The sequence below is a fragment of the Protopterus annectens genome, chromosome 5.part0 (assembly GCF_019279795.1).
Source record: "Protopterus annectens isolate FY-2018-M chromosome 5.part0, PAN1.0, whole genome shotgun sequence".
NCBI lineage: Eukaryota > Metazoa > Chordata > Ceratodontiformes > Protopteridae > Protopterus > Protopterus annectens.
In genome coordinates, this window is record NC_056735.1 from 233,526,415 (window position 1) to 233,552,399 (window position 25,985).

The 25,985-nt window shown below is 39.5% G+C and overlaps 1 protein-coding gene across 2 annotated transcripts in view; it reads right to left on the minus strand.

Annotated features, from left to right (window-relative positions):
* Positions 1 to 25,985, minus strand: part of LOC122802555 (NACHT, LRR and PYD domains-containing protein 3-like) — an 826,460-nt gene that overhangs the window by 523,943 nt on the left and 276,532 nt on the right. For both annotated transcript variants that reach the window (XM_044072217.1, XM_044072216.1), the window contains exon 8: positions 4,881 to 5,048. In XM_044072217.1, the coding sequence (XP_043928152.1) occupies positions 4,881 to 5,048 (168 nt within the window). The remainder of the gene's footprint in view (positions 1 to 4,880; positions 5,049 to 25,985) is intronic.

The following is a 25,985-nucleotide window of genomic DNA, read 5'->3' on the forward strand; positions in this document are numbered from 1 at the left end:
ATCCCCTACTACTGGGTCAACTGTTAGGAGTGTTTTATTGATGGAGTAATTAACATACATTGACAATTTCCCAAAGGGCATTGTATTACAGTTTTTGGCACTGAGTGTTAGACCATAAATTTGGCAGCATTCATTTCCCTCCATTAAACCTTCTTGCAAGATGTTAGTGTCTTGGGGGGAATCTGTAATAGCACTCAATTTATAGTCATCTGTGAATTCAGTGAGCCAGAGGCCTTGAACATTAGCTTTAATTTCTGAGAAGCAGATGCCAAACAGGAGCAGTTCCAGCACAGAGCCCTGGGGTAATTCCCTAGTGACCATTTTCCTGATCCTGAAATTTTGGGTCTATTTGTGACCAGCCTGCAATCCAGGGAGTTATGTAGAGATTTATGCCTAGCTTAGAGAGCTTGTCAATCAAATGTCTTGACGAGGTCAAGATCTTCAGTATGCAGTGTTCTACCCACTTCAACTGCCTTGGAGACCCTCTCAAATAAGTCTACCATGTTAAGTAGGCACAACCTTCCCTTAGCAAAGCCAAATTGGGATGGGTTCAGTGTCTGCAGATTGCCAATGTCCCAGTTCATTATTTTCATGATAATTTATTCTATGGAATTGCATATTAGGCTTGTTAGATTGATGGGCCTGAAGTTCCCTGGATCAGTTGATGGTCTGCCGTTGTGGAGGGGAATGACTGTTATGGTCCTCTATTCACTTGGAATGTAGCCTGTTTCAAGGATGTAGTTAAAGAGTGTCTCAAGTGGTCCTGATAGGTAATATTTTAGACCTTTCAGGAGTCAATGGGGGATGTTGTTAGGACCCACGGAGGCAGTGTTCTTGGCTTTAATGAGTACTGCCAACATCTGGTCCTGGTAATAGTTGGTGGAAGTATGTTGGAGGGGATTTCACCCAGAGGAGCTGGGGGTGGAGTGGTGGAATGATGTTAGAGCTGAATGTATCAGCCAGTAGATTTGCTATGTTCTTCATGATTTTGGCTATGTGTTTTTTGTTTAGGTGGGGATATCACCAGTGGGTTTGATTTTAGTAATTGGTTTAGGTTACTCCTGGAAGGTACAGCAGCCTCAATGCAGCCATTCACATGATTGTAAAGGTACTCTGTGAATAATTCTGCCTAGGTAGGTGTGGTCCCATAGCTTTCAACTGTCCAGATTTGTGCAGAATATCCAGATTTTTGCTTCATATTTTTGGTCTTTTCCTTGTAAAATTTGTGGTTTTCTGGCAAATCATGGAGGACTGAAGTCACTAAATGATGACATACATTTGAAGACTTCATATGTTTCTGAAAATGCATGCTAAGACAAATCCTGTTATTCTAGCAACTTTCTACGTATACTGTAAAATCCATCCTTATTTTTGGACATTCCCCTTTATTTTAGGCTTTGTCCAGTTTTCTTGCACTAAGAGTTTGAGAGGTATGGTGGTCTCCAGACTAGTTGGAGCTCTAAAGTTTGACAGATTGTAATGTAACAGGATTTAGTTTGCCTTGGCATAATTTCTATCTGTTATTGGTTTAGCTGGGTTGCCCTGGTTGAGTTTTCCTTCAAAGGAGACAGCTTTGTGATCTGACCTTACTAGTGAAGATGTGACATGGGGTGGGGGGCTGCAGTGTTCTTTCATGTTGGTGAGTACCATATCCATTATATTTGATCCTCTGGTCGGAGTGTGTGCTATCTGTTCCAGGGTGTTTGTATTAGTAAAGTCCAGAATGCTTTGAGCTTCTTAAGTTTGAGGCAGTATAAGTTTCCCAGTATATAGAGGGGCAGTTAAAGTCACCCGTGAATAGGATGTTTGGTTGGATGGTGAGTACCTTTAGTAGTTTTAGGTAGGAATCATGAGATTCTAGGGGCTGAGATGGTGACCTGCAGCTAGGCATGGTATGGTGAGAGACCTTATCTATGGTGGCTTGCAAGTGGATAAGCTACATGGTGTAGCTTGAGACATCTCCACCTTTGGCCCCAGTCTGTGCTGTTGTTGGTCTAAATGCATGGAAGGAACTGTAGCCTTGCACTGCCAGAGTACTTTCTATGGCTTTAAATCAAGTATTGGTCATGGCACAGATGTCTACATTCTCCAGACTGAGGAGGGCTTGAAGGGTGTGGAGGGTTTTTTTTTTTGTTTAGGCTCCTATCATTGAGCAGTAATACCTTACAGTTGCTTGGAGGCTTTTTCACTGTGTTGGCAATTTTGTCTTAAAAAGGCTTTAAGGGTATGGATAAAGTATTGGACAATATCCAAAAGCCTAGGGAAGGCAGGTGCAGCCCGTCCCTGGCATGTACTCCCATGCTGACAGATATTGGAGCCCCCTAGAGTGACACCAGAAACTCAGCCAATTATTTAAAATCAATTATTTTATGTTCAAACTGTGGTATCATCCTAGGTGAAGATAGGCTACTGCTCAGTACAAGGCTGATACTATCAGTGACACATATTCTGAGACCTCCATTATGCCTCATTTTATACAGTCCATTGTGGTGTGTCTCAGGTCATTTACACCCATGTGGACTATGATAGAATCATATTCGTACCTGGGGTGAGGTGACGTGTGTGTGTGTGTGTGTGTGTGTGTGTGTGTGTGTGTGTGTGTGTGTGTGTGTGTGTGTGTGTGTGTGTGTGTGTGTGTGTGTGTGTGTGTGTGTGTGTGTATGTGTGTGTGTGTGATATTGTGGATTTGTGGATCATGGCTACAGATAGGCAACTAATCTTTATCCTTTCCTGGTGAGTGGGGCATTTGTTTGTGTGGCACTCAATGGAGTCCCAAATAACAAGAATATTTAGTAAAGTATATACTTGCTTTATGAGCTTTGCTCTTGGGGGACCATTGGGTGTAGACTTATGTGAGATGTTTAGTGTTGCCCTTGGTGTGTGCATTAGTTATTGTTAAAGATCAGTTTTACCTTTAGGTGGCTTTGGTGGTCTTTGAGATTTGGAAAGGTTTCTTTCAAGTGCCTCAGCATAAGACAATGTGTGAGGGATGTAGTGTTGGTATTCTTGACAATCTTACTTATGTGTGAGATTTTCGGCTTCTAAGGAAGTTGTGTATTTTTATTTCTTGCTTGCTATGTTATTTTCTTTAATGATAACTGGTTGTTAGAGAACAACAGACAACTGCTACATTCCCTTAGGATGCATAAATCTACCAAGCTGGCCACAGAGATATTTTGAAATTGCATATCCCTGTTGTGTGATCCTGTAGTAGGGTGGGCTGTTTAGGATTAAGGACTGGGTTTTAACAGGGGACTTCTAGGGTAGTTTCTGAGTAAGGGCAAGATGTTATATAGTGCTGGATTGGTAGTGCTATTCTATATTCAGACTAGGGTCTGGGGTTAAGGGCAAGATGTTCTATAGTGTTAGGAAATGGTAGTTCTATTAAATGCACAAGATAGTTACTCTGAACTTAATTCCTTGTATTGCCATGCTTTTTAACAGGTTTCATGCTTAAACCTAACTTTAAAGGGAAATGTTACTGCTTAGGCATTTGCTACTATGCAAGGCACTGCTAACCCCTGCTGCACAGTGGGCAGCCCGCACAAACTTGCATGATGTGCAGCTGAGAAACAAACTTGAAAACTAATTCCTATGCCCTGTATCCAATAAGAATTCATGTTATGAGCTCCTTGAAGTGCTTTCCAGTGCAGAGCAACCAGGTAAATACTTTTTTGCCAGTGGATGGATCCAGGAATGTCTTAATGTAAAAGCACAGCAAAGGTAGCTATCAAGTGTAGATTAAAAAAACAAAACAACTAGGAAAAAAGAATATTTGTTTCAAGATTGTATCATCCTGGATGGGACTCAAACCACAGTCTTTGGTTTAGGAGACCAGTGCCTAATCCATTTGATCACTGAAGCCTGACAGTGCACACATACACACGCACAATATATATATATATATATATATATATATATATATATATATATATATATATATATATATATATATATATATATCTCCTCTAATTGTTAGGTTCTTAATTACTGAACTATTGAATGTTTTTGCATTTTGCGTAGCTAGAATCTCACATGCTTAAATAAAGAAATAAATGCACACTTAAGCAAATAAACAAATAGTTTATTAGCTGGTTATTATTATATCTCATGCTCATCTTTGGTAGTTTCCATTATATTAGCCCCAGACATACCTCTTAACTTCTTTTTTCAATAATTCTGGACAAGGCAAAAAATAATGTGGGTGAACTAAGGCCCAAAATCAGAGACAGCTTTTTAAATATTGCTCTAATTCAGTTAAAAGTTTAACAGAAAAATAGTTTTTATGTTGCCATACATTTCTGAACAATAAGAAGAACAAAACTCTAATGTCTGTAATTACTGACTTGACTAAATAACTAATCTGCACTAATTACCAGAAAACTTAAAATCAGAGATGTTCTTGTAAAACGAGGGACAGCTTGTAGAACAGCTGCTTTTCACACTTGAAGAGCATGGGATTTCACTCGTCATAGTTTCTGTATATGCTGTGAAAAACACTATCAGACAAAGTTCAGGTATATTTAAGAATGTTCTTTATTCTTCTTACAAAGACAGATAGTGTACTCTGAGCAGGTTAATGTCTTTCCAGCCTACATTGAAATGTTCAACTTCACTGGTAACACATATCAACAAAATTGATATTACCCCATCAGAGTTTGCTAAAATTCAAAATGTTTCCATATGTGCACCGATGTATTTAATAAAAAGATACAATTATCAAATTTTAAATCCACTTAAGGAGAAAATGGCAATGCAATATTGTTGATTCAAACAAACTGCTGGTGAGAAAATGACCATTCCAATAGTGCCAAACCAAGTAATTATTCTGTATCTTAATATTAGTCATTAGTAAAGAGGAAAAATGAAGGACTGCTTACCTTAGTTTTTGTATGCTACTGATATCGCTAATCCCAAAAGTGAGTAGCTTTACGCCAGAGTTTTTTAAACTGATGCCATTTACATCCAGCTCAGTCAATGACTTGTTCTTAGTAAGGGCGGAAGGAAGGGTATCAGCAAAGTAGTCAAATAAGCAACACCTGGAAATCCTAGAAAGGCATACATTAATGTTATTACCGCCTTGCATGTCATTAATCATGTGATCTTTAATTTTATTATGACAACATCCATTCTTAAGCTGGTTTGCTGCTTATATGAAAAGCATACTGGAATGCAAAAACAGACACTGGCTGGCTGTGGTACTCAGAAACTATCCAACTAATACTTTAGGAGGATAAACAATCGATATTCAGACAAAGTATGATGTAGCATTAGCAATACTTGAGGGTTGTTCACCTTTATTTTCCTGCATAAAACAAGTCAATAAGATATTAATCATCTTTCTCAGCTGTAATTTGCAACCAGTCTTTATACCATATAGGTTTAGTTTTGATAAGCAACACAAGGAAATGTTTTTGACAAGTATCACAGAAGATGATATTTTTAGTGGATACATGTAACAGGATCCTTGATTGGGTTACATATCTGTATGTGTGTGTGTGTGTGTGTGTGTGTGTGTGTGTGTGTGTGTGTGTGTGTGTGTGTGTGTGTGTGTGTGTGTGTCTGTGTGTGTGTGCTAAAATGCTCAAACAATTTATTTGTTTTTAACCTGGTCAGATTCACTAGGCATAAGTTCCTGTTTTCCACAGTGAATCACAAGCTTTGTTCTAGTTAAATGACTTAAAAATAAAAATGATGTAGCTGTGACTGAAGGAAAAATATGCCACACAACTTTAACCATTTCAACTACACTGCTGAACATGGCAAGAGGAAGTGTAGGAGCGACACATTCAAAAAGCAGAAACGAGAAACATATACTGGGAAGTATATACCAGTATGGCTTCATGTTAGGCTATATAATTTATAATTTAATCCCTGCCTTCCCTAATCTCAAGAATATGTTTTACTTCCTGGATGGAGTCAAATGAAGTTTTCAGAACTGAGGACCAGGATAACCACTGCATTACAACTCGGAGAATATACACATTTAAATAATTTCCCATGTGGGTCTACTATGAGTAATCTTTTCTTATTTAATTGCCAAGTGATTATTCAACCCCAAAACATTTAAAATCTTCACTACACTTGACAATTAGCCTTCCTCATTTGTGAAGTTAGTGTTCAATCAGTAGTCACGTTTCTAACGTATGAATGAAGTCTTTAAGTATTGCAGCTAGTTAGATAATTACATTTCCACAGTAAAACCAGGATGGCAGCCAATTCATATGAATTCATGCCAGATGTAATAAGTTAATGCATCTTCACTGTCTGTCTTAACACCGATGATACCAAGAATTCCATTGGCTTTGACTGCACTATTTTCCTGTAACATATTTAAAAATGCAAGTATAGGTATGCTGATAGAACTTTCTAGACCTCTGGCTCAGCAGTGACTACTTGTGAAACTGTAGGTGAAAGTAGTTGAAGTGAGCTTGGAAACAGAGTGAGGCAGATATATACATTTACGTTCTAACTGTAGTATCGGTATATTTCTGGGTGTAAACAAGTATGCACTTCTTTTTACCAAGAATATAAACCTGCGTTTGACACTCTTCATACCTGTCAACCACTGAGCTTTAAAAATCATAGCACTGGCCTCTAAAATCATAACAGAAAGTCAAAAAGAGGATAGCATTCTTATTTTTCATTATAGAAGATATTTATATACTAGATCCTACATAGTTTAGTGACAGAGAATATTTGTATAGGCTTAGTTTATTTAGTAAGGTATGTACCCATACACAGATTTGACTTTATGGGAAATGTTAGTAAATCTTGGATGAGCAGGGTTAATCTGGGAACCAAAATCATAGCACTATTCCTAAATCATAGTAGTTCAGAGGTGTGCTGTGCACCATGTAGTATTATCAATTTAAGTGTCAGGGCTGTGTGATAAATTATTAGCTGCAGAAGATAAACTGTGAGAATCCTGCAACTTTGTCCATTCTCTGCAACTATGTTATGATCATTCATTCATTGTTCAATTACCCCATCCATCCATTCATCCATCCATCTATCCATGTTTATAAGTCACATCTGATTCATTCACTGACCTAGGGAAGAACTGATTCCTTCCATTGGGTTTCATAGGTAAGTAGGGGAAGTAAGTAGATGGTCCAGCCTTTCTTCTGTAATACACACAGAGACACACACACACACACACACACACACACACACACACACACACACACACACACACACACACACACACACACACACACACACACACACGCACACACACACACCAAATGCACACCTAGGGACAAAGAGATGTTAATCCATTGCAGGAAGCACATAGACGCTCACTCCCATACAGGGCTCATGCACTAAGGCAATTTAGTGGAATGACAATTAACCTTTGGAATGTGACAATGCTGACAAAAGGGAATTCAACAGGGGCACACCTTTGGGATATGGATGCAAACCAAAGCACCCAGCAAAAACTCATGCAGACAGAAAGAGGCAGTGCAGACTTCACAGAGATAGAACTCCAACTAAGAAGTGAATTGGTAAACAAAGCACACTGGGCAAGCAACATAAGCCAATGTGCCACTCACTAAGATATGAACAGAGAATTTTACTTTTAGCATGATATGATTCAGTTTATTTTGTAGCTCTATCACAGAAATAGTGCTGCCCCATATAGAATTTGCCATGTTCCGTGGGTCTCAAGTAACACCATTACTTGATTGTATAATCCTAGATGCTGGCTTCTTTAATGTGTAGTAGTACATCTTCCTCCTCACAAAATTATTTTATTTATTTATTTATTTATTTACATTTGTTAACCGGGATAGTCCGACTGGATATATGTCCATTTTCAGCGGAGACCCGGGGAGAAAAGCTCCCAACAGTAAAAAACATCATTACATATCTCAAAAACATCATTACATATCACATATCTCAACAGCATGACTGAATATTTGGTGAAGAACATTTAGACATTGATAGCATATTTACAGAAGAACATCAAGACAATCCATACTCATAGTATCTGTACATAATCTAGAGAAGGGATTAGCCAGGCTTGATACAGTAGCAAGTCCATTTTGACCCCAGGTGTAGTTTGAGTTTAGCTTTGAACTGACCTAGAGAAGAGAGTGAGGTAATCTCAGGAGGTAGTGGGTTCCACTTTCTACCTACAGAGTTAGTAAAGAGAGAGTCGCCGGCTAAGTTATTAGTTTTACATGTCTGGATAAGGAGTCTACTGGAAGAACGCAGTGGTCTAGGGTTGTTATACAGGGTGACCAGATTTTTGAGTGCAGGGGTGTTTTCAGGGTTGTATAAAATTTTGTGGGTCATAACTAGTTGGTTATATAATATTAGACTAGGTAGTTGGAGCCATCAAAGCTGAATTAGATTGATGCAATGATGTGTCCTGAAAGGCAATCCAGTAGCAAACCTGGCGATGTGATTATAACAGATAGTGATTTTGTTCAGGACAGTCTTACTAGTATTATGGAGAAGAGGGGATGCGTACAGGAGAGTAGAGAGAAGATAAGATCGAGCAATAGCAACTTTGGCTGGGGGAGTCAGAAAGCTTTTTATTCTATACAATGAACCTAGTTTTTTATTGATAGTTTTGATCAATTGATTGACATGTAGGTCAAATTTTAAGTTATTGTCGATAGTGACACCTAGTAGTTTTGTAGAATGGTCTGGTGAGATTATTGTGCCATCCTTTGCTTTGATTGTAAAGTTAATGGCACTAGACTTTTTGTGTTGGTAGGAATAACAGCATTTTAGTCTTTTTGGGATTCAGTATCAGGCGACGATTGGAAAGCCAGTTTTCTATTGTGTTAAAGGTAGACTGGGTAGTTAACTGTAACTCTGTAGGGGATGTTCCTGAGCAAATCAGTGTAGAGTCATCTGCATATTGGATACAGCTGACATTAGGTATGACAGTGTTCAAATCATTGATGAAGATGGAGAATAACAGTGGGCTTAATATAGATCCTTGTGGTACTCCCAGGGTGTTAGGTAACAGGGTAGAAAGTTTGGTCTGCCATAGTACAGCCTGTTTTCTACCACTTAGGTATGAATTAAACCATTAAAGGGCTTTGGGATCTAGACAAAGTGATTGTAGGGTGTTGATTAATAGTTGGTGATCCACCATATCGAAAGCTTTGGACAGATCCAAAAATAGAGCTGAGGAAATAAGGTTATTGTTGCGATGGAAATTTATGGTATTGGAGAAGACTAGTAGGGCTGATGTAGTGCTATGGTGATGTCTGAAGCCATGTTGGGTATCTGCCATTAGGTGGTTGTTAATTAGGTGTTGCATGAACTGTTTTTGAATACATTTTTCCATTATCTTTGCTAGAGGAGAGAGTATAGCTATAGGCCTATAATTGGAGAGCTCAGTAGAACTACCTCCTTTATGAAGAGGGATTACATAGGATATCTTCCAGATATCAGGAATTTTTGCTTCTGTTAAAGTGCGATTGATAAGTAATGACACTGGGTAGGCAATGGCGTCAGCTGATATTTGCAGGTATTCAGCTGGAAGTTGGTCAGCTGAGAGTGTGGTGGGTTTTAGTTTTCTGATTAAGGTGCGGATAAGTGATGTAGCAACAGGTTGGAAGCTAAATGTGGGTTGATTTATAAGGGTGGAGCTATCTAGGCTATGGGAACTAAGAGGCAGTTCATTGGCTAGGGCTTGGATTGTCTCAGTAAAGAATCGGTTAAAACTGTCAGAGACTGCTTCTGATGGTTTATCGGTAAAGGCATCTGGGACAGGGGTAGTAGAATGACCAGGGTGTCGAAGATTATTTAACCCTGCCCAGAACTTTTGAGGGTGATTTTGATTTTCTGTTTGTAGTTTGTGGTAGTATTGTTTTTTGTCAAGTAGTATGTGTTTTTTAGTTTCATTCCTAAGTTGTCTGTATTTAATTTGATCATGTGGAAGTTTAGTAGTTCGCCATAAAGCCCAAGCTTTATTTCTGAGATTAATTTTAAGCCTAGTCTCTTTTGAAAGCCAAGGTGCAGCTATTTCCTTAGTTTTCTTTGAGCGAGTAGGGGCATGAAAGTTAAGAATCTCAAGGAATTTTTTGTTAAAATACAATACTGCTTCTTCTAAGGGAAGATGTTTTAGTATAGACCAATTGCAAGAATTTAATTCTAGTTGGAATTTGGTTGAGTCAAATTTTTTTTTATTTCTGACAGTTCTTAGTAAGGGTTGTTTGGGATTGGTTACTTTGTGCTTAATTATATATGTGAGATGGTGATCACTTAGACTATCAGGGAGGGTTCCAAATGTATACAGGTTAGGGTGACTATTAATAAGTACCCAATCAAGTATACTTTCTTTCTGGTTGAGTTTGCCTGTCCTTGTTGGGGTGTTAATAATTTGCGTGAATGAGTGCAGGTTAATATGGGTGGTAGGGGATTCTAAAGAACAGGTGGTCCAATCTGTATTAAAGTCTCCAAGAAGTAAGGTTTCTTGAGGGTAGTGGCTAGATATCTAGTGTAGGGTGTCTTCAAGTGTAGCTATATTATTACCTGGGGGAATGTACATACAAATTATATAAATGCATTTACTATTGTTAAGTTGCAGTTTGGTGGTTAGAATTTCTAAGTTATTAATCTGAGGTGGTTGTAAGACATCCGTAGATACAATCAACTCAGATTTGTAAAGTATGGCTACCCCACCCCCTTTTCTGGAAGTACGGTCCTACCTGTGTATATTATACCCAGGGAGTAGTATTTCATTATCAGTAGTGGTAGGTTTTAACCATGTCTCAGATAGGCACAGAATCTCAGGGGACAGATCAGCAATGAATGCATGAAGTTCATGCACCTTGTTATTGATGCTTCTGATGTTGAGATGACAGGTTAGGAGAGAATTGGGTGGCCGGGAGATTGTAGGGTTGAGGCTTAGGTTTGTGATAGAGGGAGAGTACATGCCTGAGTTGGTAGGGCCAGGATTGGGGTGTATATCCCCATCAAGTAATAGACTAAGTCTAAGCTTGGAGGCAAGTTTCAGGAATTTCTCTACAATTTTATAGTAATGTTTGAGTTTAGGACTAATTTTCCTGGTGTAGGTGTATGGGGATTGAGAGCATGATGTTAGATGCACCCAAGTACTATGGATGTGATAAAAGTTAGGATGTTTAGCTTCTGGAGTGTTTGTGTGGGCCTTTGAGGCTGGGAATCCTAATAGAGGTTGGGTTTCATATAATGTTAGGAGGTGTGGGGCTAATAGGGTAGGTAGTAGAATGGAGTACCACATACCTAAAGAGATGATGAACTAAGTACCTAGAAGTGTACTATCAGATAATGGTGTGAAGGAAACTATAATTAAAGAGAGAGGGAAACAGCTGGGAATAATTAAATTAGCAGAAGGTGATAGGAGCTAGTACATGTGGGTGTGGCTTAATGGCAATAAATTTAGAGGTAGTAGGGGTGGGTGGGATTTGGGGGCAGGGAGGGGAGCGGAGAGAGCCCGAGCGTAGCGAGGGCGAACGGAGCAGGGCTATAGCAATCCTCAGATAATACCAAATCAGCTTTAGCTCAGCTAGACAGTAGCTTAGCTAGGTAAGTAAATTAACTTATATGCCAGGATTTTACATACACTATTTTGGGACCTTAGACCCTAGACAGCAGCTTCCATAAGTTAATATACAATATTGTGTGACCACCTTGGCTCTTCGGTGAAAGCTGCTTGCTTTATTATATTTTCAGCAGGGTGTAGTAATTCTTTCCTTGGTCTGGGAGCTTAGAGGGACTAAGTCTCAAGGGAACTACCTAGGAAAAGTAGAAATAAGACCAGGTAGAAGTTAGGGAAAGAGGCACAATTAAAGGTCGGTAGCTATATTAATACCATCACAGATCAGGAAAGTCCTTGTATTACCCATACAAAACAACCGACAAGAGAGCAGTGCAATTGAATTAAAGATTCACACTTTACACAAGTAGTTACGGTCCCCTAGAGGTTCCGTAATCTACGAGCAGCAGTGAGTTGTATTGCTTTTGGTTGCTAGAGACTTACATTAGTTGGTTCAATTAGCTAACTACATAGGTCCAGCAATTATACTAACAACAGGAAAGTAACCGAAACAAACATGCACTTTCCCTAAATTACAAACGGCTGGTTTGACCGTAAAACAGATCATAGGCAGACAAAAGCGATCAGCATCTAGCTCTTCCAACAGTCGCTAGCATTTAAAACAGCACTTTAGTAAAACAGATCATAGGCAGACAAAAGCGATCAGCATCTAGCTCTTCCAACAGTCGCTAGCATTTAACACAGCACTTTTTAGTTGTTTAGAGCACTATGACCACACAATGACCAAATTAACAGAAAAATTGTAACCAACTATCGTTACAGGACAACGCCGCTAGCGTTTAAGGATATGGTTAAGTACAGATATATGTTTTCATACAAGCAGTTTAGGAAACGTAAAAATAGGCAAACTCAGCAGAATTAAACATACCAGCTAGATAAGGACGCTGCCGACAGGGTCTAGGTTCTCCGGATATTTGAAAATGGCGGGTTTCAGTAGGTGTACTTGAAACCTCGCTTACATGGTTGGGGGTGGAGTTATAAAGATATTGCAGTCCTTCGCGATAGCAATCCTCAGATAATACCAAATCAGCTTTAGCTCAGCTAGACAGTAGCTTAGCTAGGTAAGTAAATTAACTTATATGCCAGGATTTTACATAAACTATTTTGGGACCTTAGACCCTAGACAGCAGCTTCCATAAGTTAATATACAATATTGTGTGACCACCTTGGCTCTTCAGTGAAAGCTGCTTGCTTTATTATATTTTCAGCAGGGTGTAGTAATTCTTTCCTTGGTCTGGGAGCTTTAGAGGGACTAAGTCTCAAGGGAACTACCTTGGCTCTTCAGTGAAAGCTGCTTGCTTTATTATATTTTCAGCAGGGTGTAGTAATTCTTTCCTTGGTCTGGGAGCTTAGAGGGACTAAGTCTCAAGGGAACTACCTTGGCTCTTCGGTGAAAGCTGCTTGCTTTATTATATTTTCAGCAGGGTGTAGTAATTCTTTCCTTGGTCTGGGAGCTTAGAGGGACTAAGTCTCAAGGGAACTACCTTGGCTCTTTGGTGAAAGCTGCTTGCTTTATTATATTTTCAGCAGGGTGTAGTAATTCTTTCCTTGGACTGGGAGCTTAGAAGGACTAAGTCTCAAGGGAACTACCAGCTAGATAAGGACAATGCCGACAGGGTCTAGGTTCAGGAGTAGCCCTGCTCGTTGACAAGAAAATCTGGACAGTGTGATAGTTTCTATCTCTTAAACTTTTAGTCACACTTTTATTTTATTTTATTTATTTATTGCATTTATTGTATTTGATTACTGGGGTAGTCCACTGGGCCAGAAGAACCCATTTTCAGTGGAGGCCTCTGGAGAAAAGCTCCACATTTAACACATACAGAGAAGAAATATGTTACAATGATACAGGATATACGATATAACAGTAGCAAATAAAACAACATTATGATTGCATACACTAAATTATTGAAAAAGGTAAAATTGGAGATGAACATTATGATTACATACAATAGGTTAGTAACAGAGGGTGAACTGGAGACAAACAGTGAGGAAATAGCATACAGTCATGGATTGAAACTACAGAATAAAGGCAAATTAAATATTGAGTAAGATAAATTGCAGAAAAGAAGGAAAAACAGTATGGTAATGTAGGTGTACGGGTCTATATTATAATCTCGAAGTTATGGAACATCGAATACAATATGGTCGACACCATATTATTGAAGTTCCATAACTTAAAAAAAAAAATTTTCAAACATCAAATACTTACCCTAACGGGTTTAAGCAGGGGGGGCAAGCCCCCCTGCACCACCCAAGTGGGGGGCTGCACCCCCACATCCACTGCTACTTAAATATACTAACTCTGATATCACACTTTAACGTAGTATGGTGCGGAAAGGGAAGATTTCCCTTTTCTACACTGTAGCGCGATCTCGGAGTTTGTTATTTAAGTAGCGGGGGTGTGGGGGGTACAGTGGGGGCTTGCCCCCCTGCCTACACTCGTTAGGTTTTTTTTTTTGTACAAATATTTTTATTGTGTTTCGATTGTTCAAAAAGTTCAATGTTTATGCATTCAAACAGTTAAACATTCAAGATTATAATATAGACCCAGGTGTACTGCAGGCTAAAAGTGAGTGGAAAAATGAGTTGGGGTGGTTGAGAGAAAGAGAGATTAGAGTGGTTATACAGTGAAGAGGAGAAAGATAGTGAGAGGGTCAAGTTATGTGGTTCTTAGTAGAGGTGTAAGTGCATAACCACTGTGAGGAGAGATGAAGTTTAAGGGATTTTTTTAAAGGTAGAGGCATTAGACATGGCTCTGAGTGGAGGGGGGAGGTCATTCCATAGTTTAGAAACAGTAACAGAGTACATCATTTGGCTGGCAGAGAGCTTAGGTTTGTCAATATTTATTAGCATTTTGTTCTCTGACCTGAGGTGATGATTAGGATGGTAGATGGTCAGTATACTAGTGAGAGATGGGCAGGCTGCTGGGAGGTAAATAAGTTTATGGGCAATAGTAAGATGTAGGTATATTAGGTGATGAGGGAGTTCAAGCCAGTCTAGTTGCTGCAGTGTGGTGCAGTGGTGGGTGGAGGATTTGGGGTTTATAGCAAATTTGGCAATTTTATTGTAACATGAGTTGAGTTTAGTTTTTATAGAGGACTGGATGTTGGTAAGGATGGGGGTGCCATATAAGAGAGATGGATGCTGAAATGATGAGGCAATAGCCTTTTTTCCAGGGGAATTAAGAAAGTAGTTGTGCCTATAAAGGGCTCCTAGTTTTTGATGTTTTTTTTCTGATATTATTGCGGCTAGGAAGGTCAAAGGTAAGGTTGTTATCAATGATGACACCTAGAAGTTTTGTGTTGGGAAAGACTTCAATTATAGTGTTATTTTGGAAATGGACAGAGAGTTCAGATCTATTGACTGGGCTACAATTACTTGGGGTAAATATTAAGAGTTTGGTTTTATTAGGGTTAAGGACGAGATGGTTCTGTGACATTCATGATTCGGTTGAGGTGAAAGCTTCTTGGGTACATTGTTGCAGTAGAGATGGAGATTTAGAAGAGCAGACAATAGTAGAATCATCTGCATATTGAATTACAGAGCAGTGGGAGAGAGAGGTGTGGAAGTCATTGATGAATATATTGAAAAGAAGGGACCCAGTATAGACCCCTGAGGTATCCTAGTATTGGTGTTAATGAAAGGGGAGAAGCATTGCTGCCAAATAGTAGACTGTTTCCTACTGGTTAGATAGTCAGTAAACCACTGAAGTGTGGGGAAAGAGATGCTCAGTTTGGATAGTTTGCTAAGCAGAAGGGGGTGGGAGACTGTGTCAAATGCTTTTGACAGATCAAGAAAGAGTGCAGAGATGAAGGATCCAGTGTCTTGAGCTCTATTAACTGTGTCCAGGAAGGAGACAATGGCAGTATTAGTGGTATATTCTAGTCTAAAGCCATGCTGAGTGGGGGAAAGCAGTTGTTGTGTCATCAAATGATTAAGGAGCTGAGTTTGAATGAACTTTTTGAGTATTTTTGAGATGGGTGAGAGTATGGCAATAGGCTGGAAATTTGAGATGTCAGAGTTATTGCCTCCTTTATGGATTGGAAGGACATATGCTTTTTACCAGATATCTGGCATGCAAGATTCCTGAATGGATCTGTTGATGAGGATACTGATGGGGTATACTATGGAGGAGGCTGATAGTTGTAAGAATTCGGTAGGTAGGTTGTCAGGGGAGTTGGTGCAAGGTTTCAGTCTGTGAAGAAGTTTTTTTATAGTTGAGTTAAGTATAGGGGAGAAAGAAAAAGTGGGTATTGAAGTAGATGAGGTTTGTGGTATAGTAGTGTAAGGTAGGTTTGTGTTTATAGGTGGGAAGGTGGAAGTAAGTTTAGTAATAGTTTCTGTGAAATAGGAGTTAAAGAGTGAGGCTAACTCTGGAGAGGTTATTTCAGGGTTTGGGGATGGATTGTGATTACTTTCAGGATGGAGTAGGGAGTTGATTGCTCCCCAGAATTTCTTGGGGTTGTGATTATGTTGGCTTTGTAAAGTTTGGAAGTATTCTTTTTGTTTTTGGTTACTAACCGTTTGGCCAGTTTGCGAAGTTGTTTGTAAAGTTTGAAGTTGGAGGCAGTCTTGTTCTTTTGCCAGATTTTCCAGACTTTGTCCCTAGAGGACATAATTTGCTTAGTGGACTTAGTTAACCATCTAGCATGATTACTCTTGAGTCTTTTTAGCCGTAGAGGGGCAAGGGTATTAAGGATCTTAAATGTTGAGTTGAAGGATTCTACAGCTTCATTAAGAGGGAGAGATTTTAATGGGGTCCAGTCAGTGTTATGCAATATGTCATTAAAGGTGATAGGGAGAAGTGGGATAGCTCTTGAGTGTATCTATATTTGTGTATGTTTGGTAGTGTCACTGGCTTCTGTATTGTGAATACTGGTGAGTGGTCACTTATACTATATGGGAATGTACCGGAGGTATGGACATTTTTAGGGTCAGAGACTATGATCCAATCCAGAATTGAACCTTTGCTATTTCATTTATCAGGCCTATTAATATTAGAGCTAAGCTGAGTATAGGTATGAAGATTGAAGTCTATGGAGGGGTTACTATTGGAGATTGCTGACCAGTTAATGTTGACATCACCTAGGATGATTGTTTCATTTTTTTATATTGTTTGAGGACCAGGCAAGGATATCCTCAAGAATTGGAATATTGTTGATGGGGGAAAATATATGACTATAATGCAGAGGGTTTTTGGTTGTTTAGTTTTAGGAAGGAAATTAGTAGCTCTGCAGTGGAGAAGGTAGGAATAGGCTTGGAGTAGGAATTACTGTGAAGGTGCTAGGATATAATAAGGCAATGCCTCCTCCTTTTTTATGGTGTCTATCTGTTGTTTGACAGGAATAGTTTTGGGGAAGAAATTCTGTATCCTTTATATCTGGTTTTAGCCACGTGTCCGTAATGGCTGAGAAGTCTGGTTTATAGTGACTTATAGCCATGCATGTAGATGGGAGATTTTGTTTCTTATACTTTGAGTATTAATGGCGGTGAAATTTAGAGATTTGTTGAGGTTAGGGGCTTGTTGAGCTGATCGAGAAGGGCCAGAGTTAGGGTGAATATCATCAGTCTGAGATAGGCTAGGACTGAATGGTCAAGATTTTGTATGGAGAATCTTTTTAAGGTCACTGAAATGAGTTTGAATTGGGTAAATAGGAAGAATATTTTGTACAGAGAGGATTATCAGTTTTGTTTATAAAATTGAATCAGTGGCATACAGTCTAGACCAGATTGCAGAGTAGCTGGAGAGGGTGGGAAAGTATGTAGATGTTGATAATGTGGGTTTGTGGGTATACAAGCTGGATGAGGAGAAGAGAGGTTCAGGAGGAGAGAGAAGGAAATGGTAAGTATTTGGAGAACAATTGTGTACATGAGGGACATTGTGTAGGGAGTAGATTGTAATAGGTGAGTATGTGAGGTGAGGGTAGTACGTTTAGTAGAACTGGTGTGAGAAATCTAGAATGGGCAGTAGTATAGAGGTGATAATACTTAGATAAGGGTAAAGTGGTTGGAGTAAAGTTAGGTAAATGAAGGTAAAATAGAGTGTGAAGAGATGTGGGTATAAGAGATGGGGTTGAATGTATTGCATATATAGAAGGAAGGAGGTGTCACTTCTTTGGGAAGCAAAAAAAAAAAGAAAAAAGGTTTGGGCTGATTGGTGATAGGATGAGTGTAAGTGGTTGCAGGGGTGTGGCTTGGAAGGAGGAAGGTGGGAGGGGTAAGGATAGGTATACATTTAATTGTACTGGGGGTGTGTGGGAATGGGGATAGGGTAGGGGAGCGGAGTGAGCCCGAGCTGAGTGAGGGTGAATGGAGGGTCCCGCCCAGCCAAGAGAGGCAAGAAGGCTAGAAACAGTCAGGAACCAGCACTTGGCTTGTTCTAGTAAGGTAACTGATTATCATATAATAGCAGGAGAAGCTGCTCATAAATTGGGGGCTCAGTACATGACTCTAAACAGTCATAAAAACACACTCCCGCATGAGCAGGGCTATTATCAGCATACAAGAGTTAAAAATGCAACTTTGTATATATTATGTCATTTTTGAGCACTTTGTATCAGTTTTCCCAGTTTACTTTAACTTCATTTGGGTTATGTGAAGTCAGACTCAGTATTTTTAATGGAATACTGCCATCTAGTGGCTATATTAGGAAAAACACCTAGATTGACCTAAATAGAAAAAACAATAGTAGCCTATCGTAGGGGATGGTCCAAGAGAGTGTACAAGCCAGGGTTATGCATAAATTAAAATATTCATGCAAAAGTAATCACCTACACTTTGATGCCTAGAGATAGGTCTTCTTTTCTGGGTTGGAGGCAGGGTATCCACGCAACGCGGTCCTTGGATACTAGGTTTTGGTACTGAGAGCAGGGCAGCCCATATTATTATCAGTGGAAACCAAATGTAAAAGAAGAGGGGGTGTGTTTAAATATCTGGACTGCACACTAAGAGGTAAAAGGAGCACAGAAAATAAAGAAAGGAGCTTGGACTACAGCAGACAAGTATAGGGGACAGAGTAGGTTTCAGGACTGAAGAGACTCAGAATAGGTGAGCAAGAGAGGAGTACACAAGTAATAAGGGAAAAGAAAAAAATAGAAGAGTGAAAAACAGCAAATAGACTAGTGGAAAGGAAGGGAGAGGTAGTGGAACTCATGGACAAGGGCAAAGCGGCATACGTGCTAATCCAAAGAAAAAAATAACTGCCACTAGCAATATAATGGTAGTACAGTGTTTGTAAGTCAGAGAACAGTCATAGGGCTCCTGAAGGAAATTAATTAGGGAATAACTTGTTCTTAGATCAACTTAACATAGCAGTAACTCAGTTATGCAAACTATGTATTTGATACAGCAACAGAAACCAGGGTATGCTTCACACGTGAAAAGAAAAAAAATGCCTAAGCTAAAAAACATATATACAGATAAGCTTCATACTTGCACGGAATATGCCTAAAACTATATATGCAATACAGCAACAGAAACCAGGATATTCTTAATACAGGAAAAGAAAAATGCCTAAGCTAAAAACATATATATGGATAAGCTTCAGACTTGCAAGAAAAAAATGCCTAAACTAATAAAACATCTGTACAGTACAGCAGCAGAAACACGTGATAAACTTCAGAATTGCAAAGAAGACACAACTTTGAACATGCTAACACAAGGGTTTAAGCAGCATGGTATCAAATGTACATGTAGCACAACAAAAAGTACACTGCAGATACCTGTAACATTATACTGTTATGATACAACCATATTAAATTACATAAGAAAAGATAAGAAACTTACTGGCAAGTACACAACGCAGGGACCAAGAGGACGCCAAGGCAGGGGAGAAGATATTTAAAAATGGTGCTGCAGTTGTGGTGGTCTATTCATAGATTCTTGTTGGGTAAGGTGGGGGGAGGGAGCAGCACGTGTGCTAGGGGAGGGGATTAGTTACACACAGTGTGGGGTCTCGCCCAGGTGAGAGAGGCAAGAATGCTAGAAACAATCAGGAATAGCACCTGGCTTGTTCTAGTAAGGTAACTGATTATCATACAATAGCAGGAGAAGCTACTCATACATTGGGGGCTCAGTAAATGACTCTAAACAGTGCTCCACTCTATTTAATATAGTTTGCATTTTAAAACAGTTTAATATGCACATTGGTGGTTCAATGCCATGTGTGCATTTGTGGTTCAGTAGTAGAATTCTTGCCTATCACATTGGTGGCCTGGGTTTTATTCCCATCTAATGCAGCAGAGCATAATGCCAGTGTCTTTTTCCCTTGATACTGGAAGATCAGAAAGCTGGGGTCTCTTTTCCCATCCCATTAGATTCATATTTGTTTGGGTATCGTAGTAGTTATCACATCTGCTTAATATGCAGAAATATTGGGTTCAATTCCCAGTCGAACCATTAGGTCTTTGCTACAAGATTCCAGAGGACTGCAATCAAGTGCACACATGCTAGAACAAGTTAAACAGGGTGTTTTGACTTCATTTCAAAGCCAGAAACCAGAAAAGTCCTTTATTTCCTCTGAACTTATTGTTGCCTGTTGATTTCTGATGTTTTTATATACAGTGTTTGCTCATTTTATTTTGTTTTTTGCTGGCAGTTCAGGTATTGTGTCTACAGTTGGTTGACTGTTTTATTAAGTAGTGTGTTTGCTCCCCTTTGCTAAAGCTGTTGTTTTCCCTCCATTTTAACTATTTTCATGTTAGTGTGTGGGCAGTTTTATAGATAGTACTGTTTATTCTGGGGGAGCTGGGAAAGGATAAGTTGCTGTTTTTAGGAACATTTAGCATTACTGTGTGAAGCCAAAAACTATCCTTTCACTGGTTTCTTTAAATTCTTAGCTCAGCTATATTGCTCTGAGTTATGCTTCATGCAGCAATGCACAAACGTCAATAGATGCATGCACTTCAATTTACGTTTTACTCTAAGAAAGGCAAGTTGGAGCCATACCCATTAGCAGTCTGTGCTAAGGTGCTTCCTCTTGCTTCAAGACTGAGTTAAATTACTCTTAGGTGTTTTTGCCTTTGTAGAGTAGTTCCACTACTTAAATATTATACTACAAATGTTTTATAGTACTCTGAACTCACAAGAATTTATTAAAGGAAAAGAAAACAAGAAGATACTATGTTGGTTCAATAAAAGGTATTATATCATGCCTGTGTTCCAGTGTCTTTGTGTTTTCTGTTAGTGGACCAACATGCCATTTCTTTAAATTTGTTTTTGTAAAGGAAAAGAAGCATTTATGGTGGTGCAGCGGTTAGCATTGTTGCCTCACAGCAAAAGGCTCTCTGGTTCGATACTTGGCTAGAGTGCCTTCTTGTGGAGTCTGCATGTCCTCCCCGTGGTCGCATTAACTTTAAAGGCATGCAGGTAGGTGCGTGCATGTGTGGGTATGCCTTCTTTGAAGGTTGGACATTGGGCTGGCAACTCGGCACTGTAAAAATCCATTGCCAATTATGAGCAGACCAGAGATCCGCTGTGGCGACCCCTAACCGGGAAAAGTCAAAAGACATTACTTACTCTTAATGATTCATTGTGATCTATAGTGAGAGTAGGGACCAGGTTTAGGAGACCCTGGAGAGGTGGAGATATGCTCTAGAGAGGAGAGGAATGAAGGTCAGCAGGGCTAAGACAGAATATATGTGTGTAAATGAGAGGGAGGGTAGAGGAATGGTGAGGATGCAGGGAGAAGAGTTGGTAAAGGTGGATGAGTTTAAGTACTTGGGATCAGCAGTTCAGAGTAATGGTGAGTGTGGAAGAGAGGTGAAGAAGAGGATACAGGCAGGGTGGAATGGGTGGAAAAGAGTGTCAGGAGTGATTTGTGACAGATGGGTGCCAGTAAGAGTGAAAGGGAAGGTTTACAAGAGGGTAGTGAGACCAGCTATGTTATATGGGTTGGAGACGGTGGCATTGACAAAAAGGCAGGAGTCAGAGCTGGATGTGGCAGAATTAAAGATGTTAAGATTTGCACTGGGTGTGATTAGAATGGACAGGATTAGGAATCAGTATATTAGAGGATCAGCTCAGGTTGGGCAGTTTGGTGACAAAGCAAGAGAGGCGAGATTGTGTTGGTATGGACATGTGCTGAGGAGGGATGCTGGGTATATTGGGAAAAGGATGCTAAGGATGGAGCTGCCAGATAAGAGGAAAAGAGGAAGGCCTAAGATAAGGTTTATGGATGTGGTGAGAGAGGACATGCAGGTGGTTGGTGTGACAGAGCAAGATGCAGAGGACAGGAAGAAATGGAAACAGATGATCCGCTGTGGCGACCCCTAATGGGAACAGCTGAAAGAAGATGATGAATGATTCATTAAAGAAAAGAAACAATTCAACAAGGCAAATACTGTACAAATAAATGTTGTATCTCTATTTTTCCTCACTCTTGGAACAGTTGGAAGGTTGGTCAGCTTGTCTTCCCTCATTTGTCAATCAAATGGCTTGGTATACTCAGGCAGTGTAGCAACTACATGATACTCACAAACAATAAACTCATACTTATCTCATTACAAACAAGCTGTGAGTGGAGCAAATATTTAACTAAGATGGAAGTATCCCTCAAAAAAAAAATACTATCTGTCAGCACCACACCACACACCTTCACAACATTGCCAACAGAATACATTGTCATTATCATATGCATAGGCTGTAAATCAAACTCATTGCCAAAGCCTTTCAAGGCCAAACAAGATTAGGTCTCAGTAGAAATTAAATATCACAACACATACTGTGCATACATACCTGAGAATCACCAGGAAAAACACTTGACTGAAACCTGATTACTGACTCCATAGTACAACACCCAGACACTACTCTCACAAAGCTGGCCATAAACTGAGTAATGCTGAGTTGCCATTCAGGTGTCAAGATCGCCAGTGTTCTAAGGACCCTCAAGGCCCTTATGACAGCAAATCTACAAGTATGACTACAGCATGGTGGTGGTCCATTTTAATTCAATGACCTGAAACAAAACACGTGTAATATGCAGAAAGAGATTTCTGACTCTCCATGCATGTCACAAATGCAGGAAGGACACTGGAATTGGGCAAAATCCTTCCTTCTCCAAGACTTGATGTTGACTTACAAAGAAAGGATAATTAGTTTCAACAACTGCATCAATAACTGGTGTCATTCAAGAGGGATCCAGTAAGTGTCAGTGTGGCATGAGCTGCTATATAGCCCTATTTGCTTTGCCAATGATGATTTGCACCTCCCTTCCAGGGTTTCTACATACTGACTAAAGCCTTTGCTGTCCTCAAAGTGCCTTTTTTAGCAAAGTCCAGTTGATGGATCTTCCAACCTAAAAAACAAAACAAATCAAGCACTAGACAATATCAAGGTTGTACTGCTGAGTCCTATGATTCTAAATAACAAATGGCTTGACCTTGAAGTCCCCCTACATTTGAAGCGCATTCAATTTGTACTAGTATATTGTCCACAAAAACCTTTTCAAGCCTAACTATGCTTCTTGAATCTCTGACTAGTTCTGGTACCCTTGATAAGTGTAAGCACAGGCTTGGGAGATAAAACATTTACAAGCAGGGGCTTGAGACATGAACCATTTACAAGCTGCCTGTGTCCATTAGAGACATAGGTGCCAAACCAGGGATGAATTTCCTGTTCTCCATCCAATTGTCCAAGTTACACTTGAATTATGTTAGGGAGAAACTCTACTTCACATGGATGGGGAGCTTGTTCCAGAGAAGGAGTAGTCTCTGGGATACATTTATATCACAGGCAAGGTTTAAGTCTTTAGAATGGGTAATTTTGGTGCTGTTTGTTTGTGGATTTGCAGGAGGCCCATCAGAAGGGGGTCTGATAATGCCCTGTATGCCAGGCATAGAGCTCTCCTCAATAGCCTGTTCCATAGATGGGGTAGTCTTTGGTATATATACTTGACTCTCCAGCAGTTCTTATTTATATCAGGTATAGTTTATGTCTTTAGAATGGGTAATTCTGATGTGGTTTGTTTTGTGGATATGCAGAAGGCCCATTATGGTGGGGTCTGACAATACCTAGTATCCCAGGCATAGCTCTCCCTTCAACAGCCTGTAGGAGACAGAATACAGGGATAGGGCCTTGAGAAGGTCTGCAGAGGACATGTTACCTACACCCTGTATTCTTTTAATGAGGAACCTCTGTAGATGTTCAAGTTGTTGGATGTGCCTTGTTAGGTAATACCAAAGGGGACATTGTACTCAAAGATAAGTTTTATGAATGTCGAATATAATGGAAGAATGATCTTCTTGGCTCTATATGCCATACCTTTATTTATAAGTTGCACAACATAGAATGATTTCCTCACTAATGTAGACATGTGGTGGTTAAAGACAAGATTACTGTCTATGTGGGTCCCCAAGTCCCTGACTACTTGGTTACCTCTGAGGGGTGTGTTGTCAATGTGATAGTTACCAGGGGTAAATAACTTCCTAAAGGATACTTTTTGCATTTCTTGGCATTTAGTTTTAGTCCATGGCTCATACACCAGTTATTTATCTGTGTCAGCCCTTCATTGAGAACATTTGTGTCAGTGGGGGATTGTGTAACTGCTCCTAATTTGCAATCATCTGCAAATTTGGTCATCCAGAGGGCATTGACTTCAGAGAAGTAAATGCCAAAAAGGAGCGGTCACAGGACTGATCCTTGAGGGACTCCACTTGTGACTAGCCTCTTTGAAGAGGTGGACTCCCCAATTCTAACTTCCTGAGTTCTGTCTGTGAGCCAGCTGGCTATCCACTGGGTGAAATAAGGGTTTATATCTAACCTCTTAAGTCTGCCAACAATGTCGGAGTGGGGTACTGTGGCAAATGCCTTGGCAAGGTCAAGGTAAGCAGTGTGAACTGTTTTGCCCTCATCCATTACTTTGGTGAACTTCTCAAAGAAGTCCATCAGGTTGAGTAGGTATGACCCGCCCTTGACGAAACCAGACTGGGTTGGGGCCAGTGTTTGAAGATTTCCTGTGTCATTACTGATCATTTCATGACCTCCTTTTTTATTCTTCCCATGGTGAGACTTATGGGTCTATAGTTTCTGGGGTTGATTATTGATCTCTGGTCTTCCCAGTTCAGATCCATTCAAGCCTGTTTGGGAAGCCTGTTTGGAGTAGCAGTAGTAAATAGGGTTCGTTTGTTGCTCATGTTTGGCATCCTGGGCTGCAGTCTCCTGGGTCCATTGGGTCAGTCAGTTTTTTTTACATTTTAGGAGAGGGAGGGGTATTAAGGACCTAATGATAATAGTTATATTAGAGTTATATATTTTTTTTGAGGTAAGGAGGTATAACCTTAGAAGTATTAACTGACCTACAAACTGGTTACCTTTCAAAAAAAACAAAAACGACTGATGTTTTTAATTGCATTTTTAAACTAAGAATGAGACCAAAGCTGTGTCCCTTGTGAGTCACACAAAAATTAGAATGGGTCAGTTGATGTTAGTTACCTGTGAAATGAGGGTGGAGGTAAGAACTAAACCATCTCTTTAAGGGGTAAAATCTGGAAAAGCTCATTCGGACTTGCCATTAGGGAAGGACAAAGGTTTTTAAATTAAATTTATTTTTTGTGATTCTTTGGCTTCTTTTTTTTATTTTTTTTTATTTTATTTTTTTTTACTGTATTTTACTTGAATTTTGCTTTTTTAACCTCTTTTTTTTTTTTAGAATTATAAAGTAAGTAGGTTAAAATTTTGTTTTCATTGAAAGAAACCACTCTTTTCATACTGTTTGTTGTTGGCTCTTGTATATGTTGTTAACTTGTCTATTAACATTCACTGCTCATAATTCGTGATTAAATTCATTTCCTTCTCTCTTCATGTTCTGTCTTGCCATCGTAAGCACAAAATTTTCATTAAAAACATGCAGGTAGGTGTATGTGTGCCTCTCTTGAAGGTTGGGTGCTGGGCTGGCAACTCAGCTACAAGGCTAATCCACTACCAATCATAAACAGACCAAGATCTGTCTCATGTAACCTGCAAAAAACTACTTTTTACTCCACTTCAACTAAAAACATGCAGGTAGGTGTATGTGTGCCTTCTCTGAAGGTTGGGTGCTGGGCTGGCAACTCAACACTGTAATAATCCACTACCAATCATAAGCAGACAGTGGCTCTGAATAGCTAAAGTAAAAAAAACCCCAAACCACAAAACTAACTTACACTTGCACTCCCTATTTTTATTTTAAATACCAATATTTTTCCATCATACATTTAAAATCTGCAATATCAAGTTTCAATCTACCCTATTGCTTAGCCAAACATCTGCCTCTCAGCTTCAATTATTGGGGAGTTATGCTTCTTTTTTCCTCAGGTGGGGTGGAAACATAGGGACATTATTTTATTAAACAATTTTTTTTCCATCTACCTTTTTAAAATCTGCATCTAGTTGAGACTATTATATTTGGGAGACCCAACATTCTGCCTCTCAGCCGTCATTT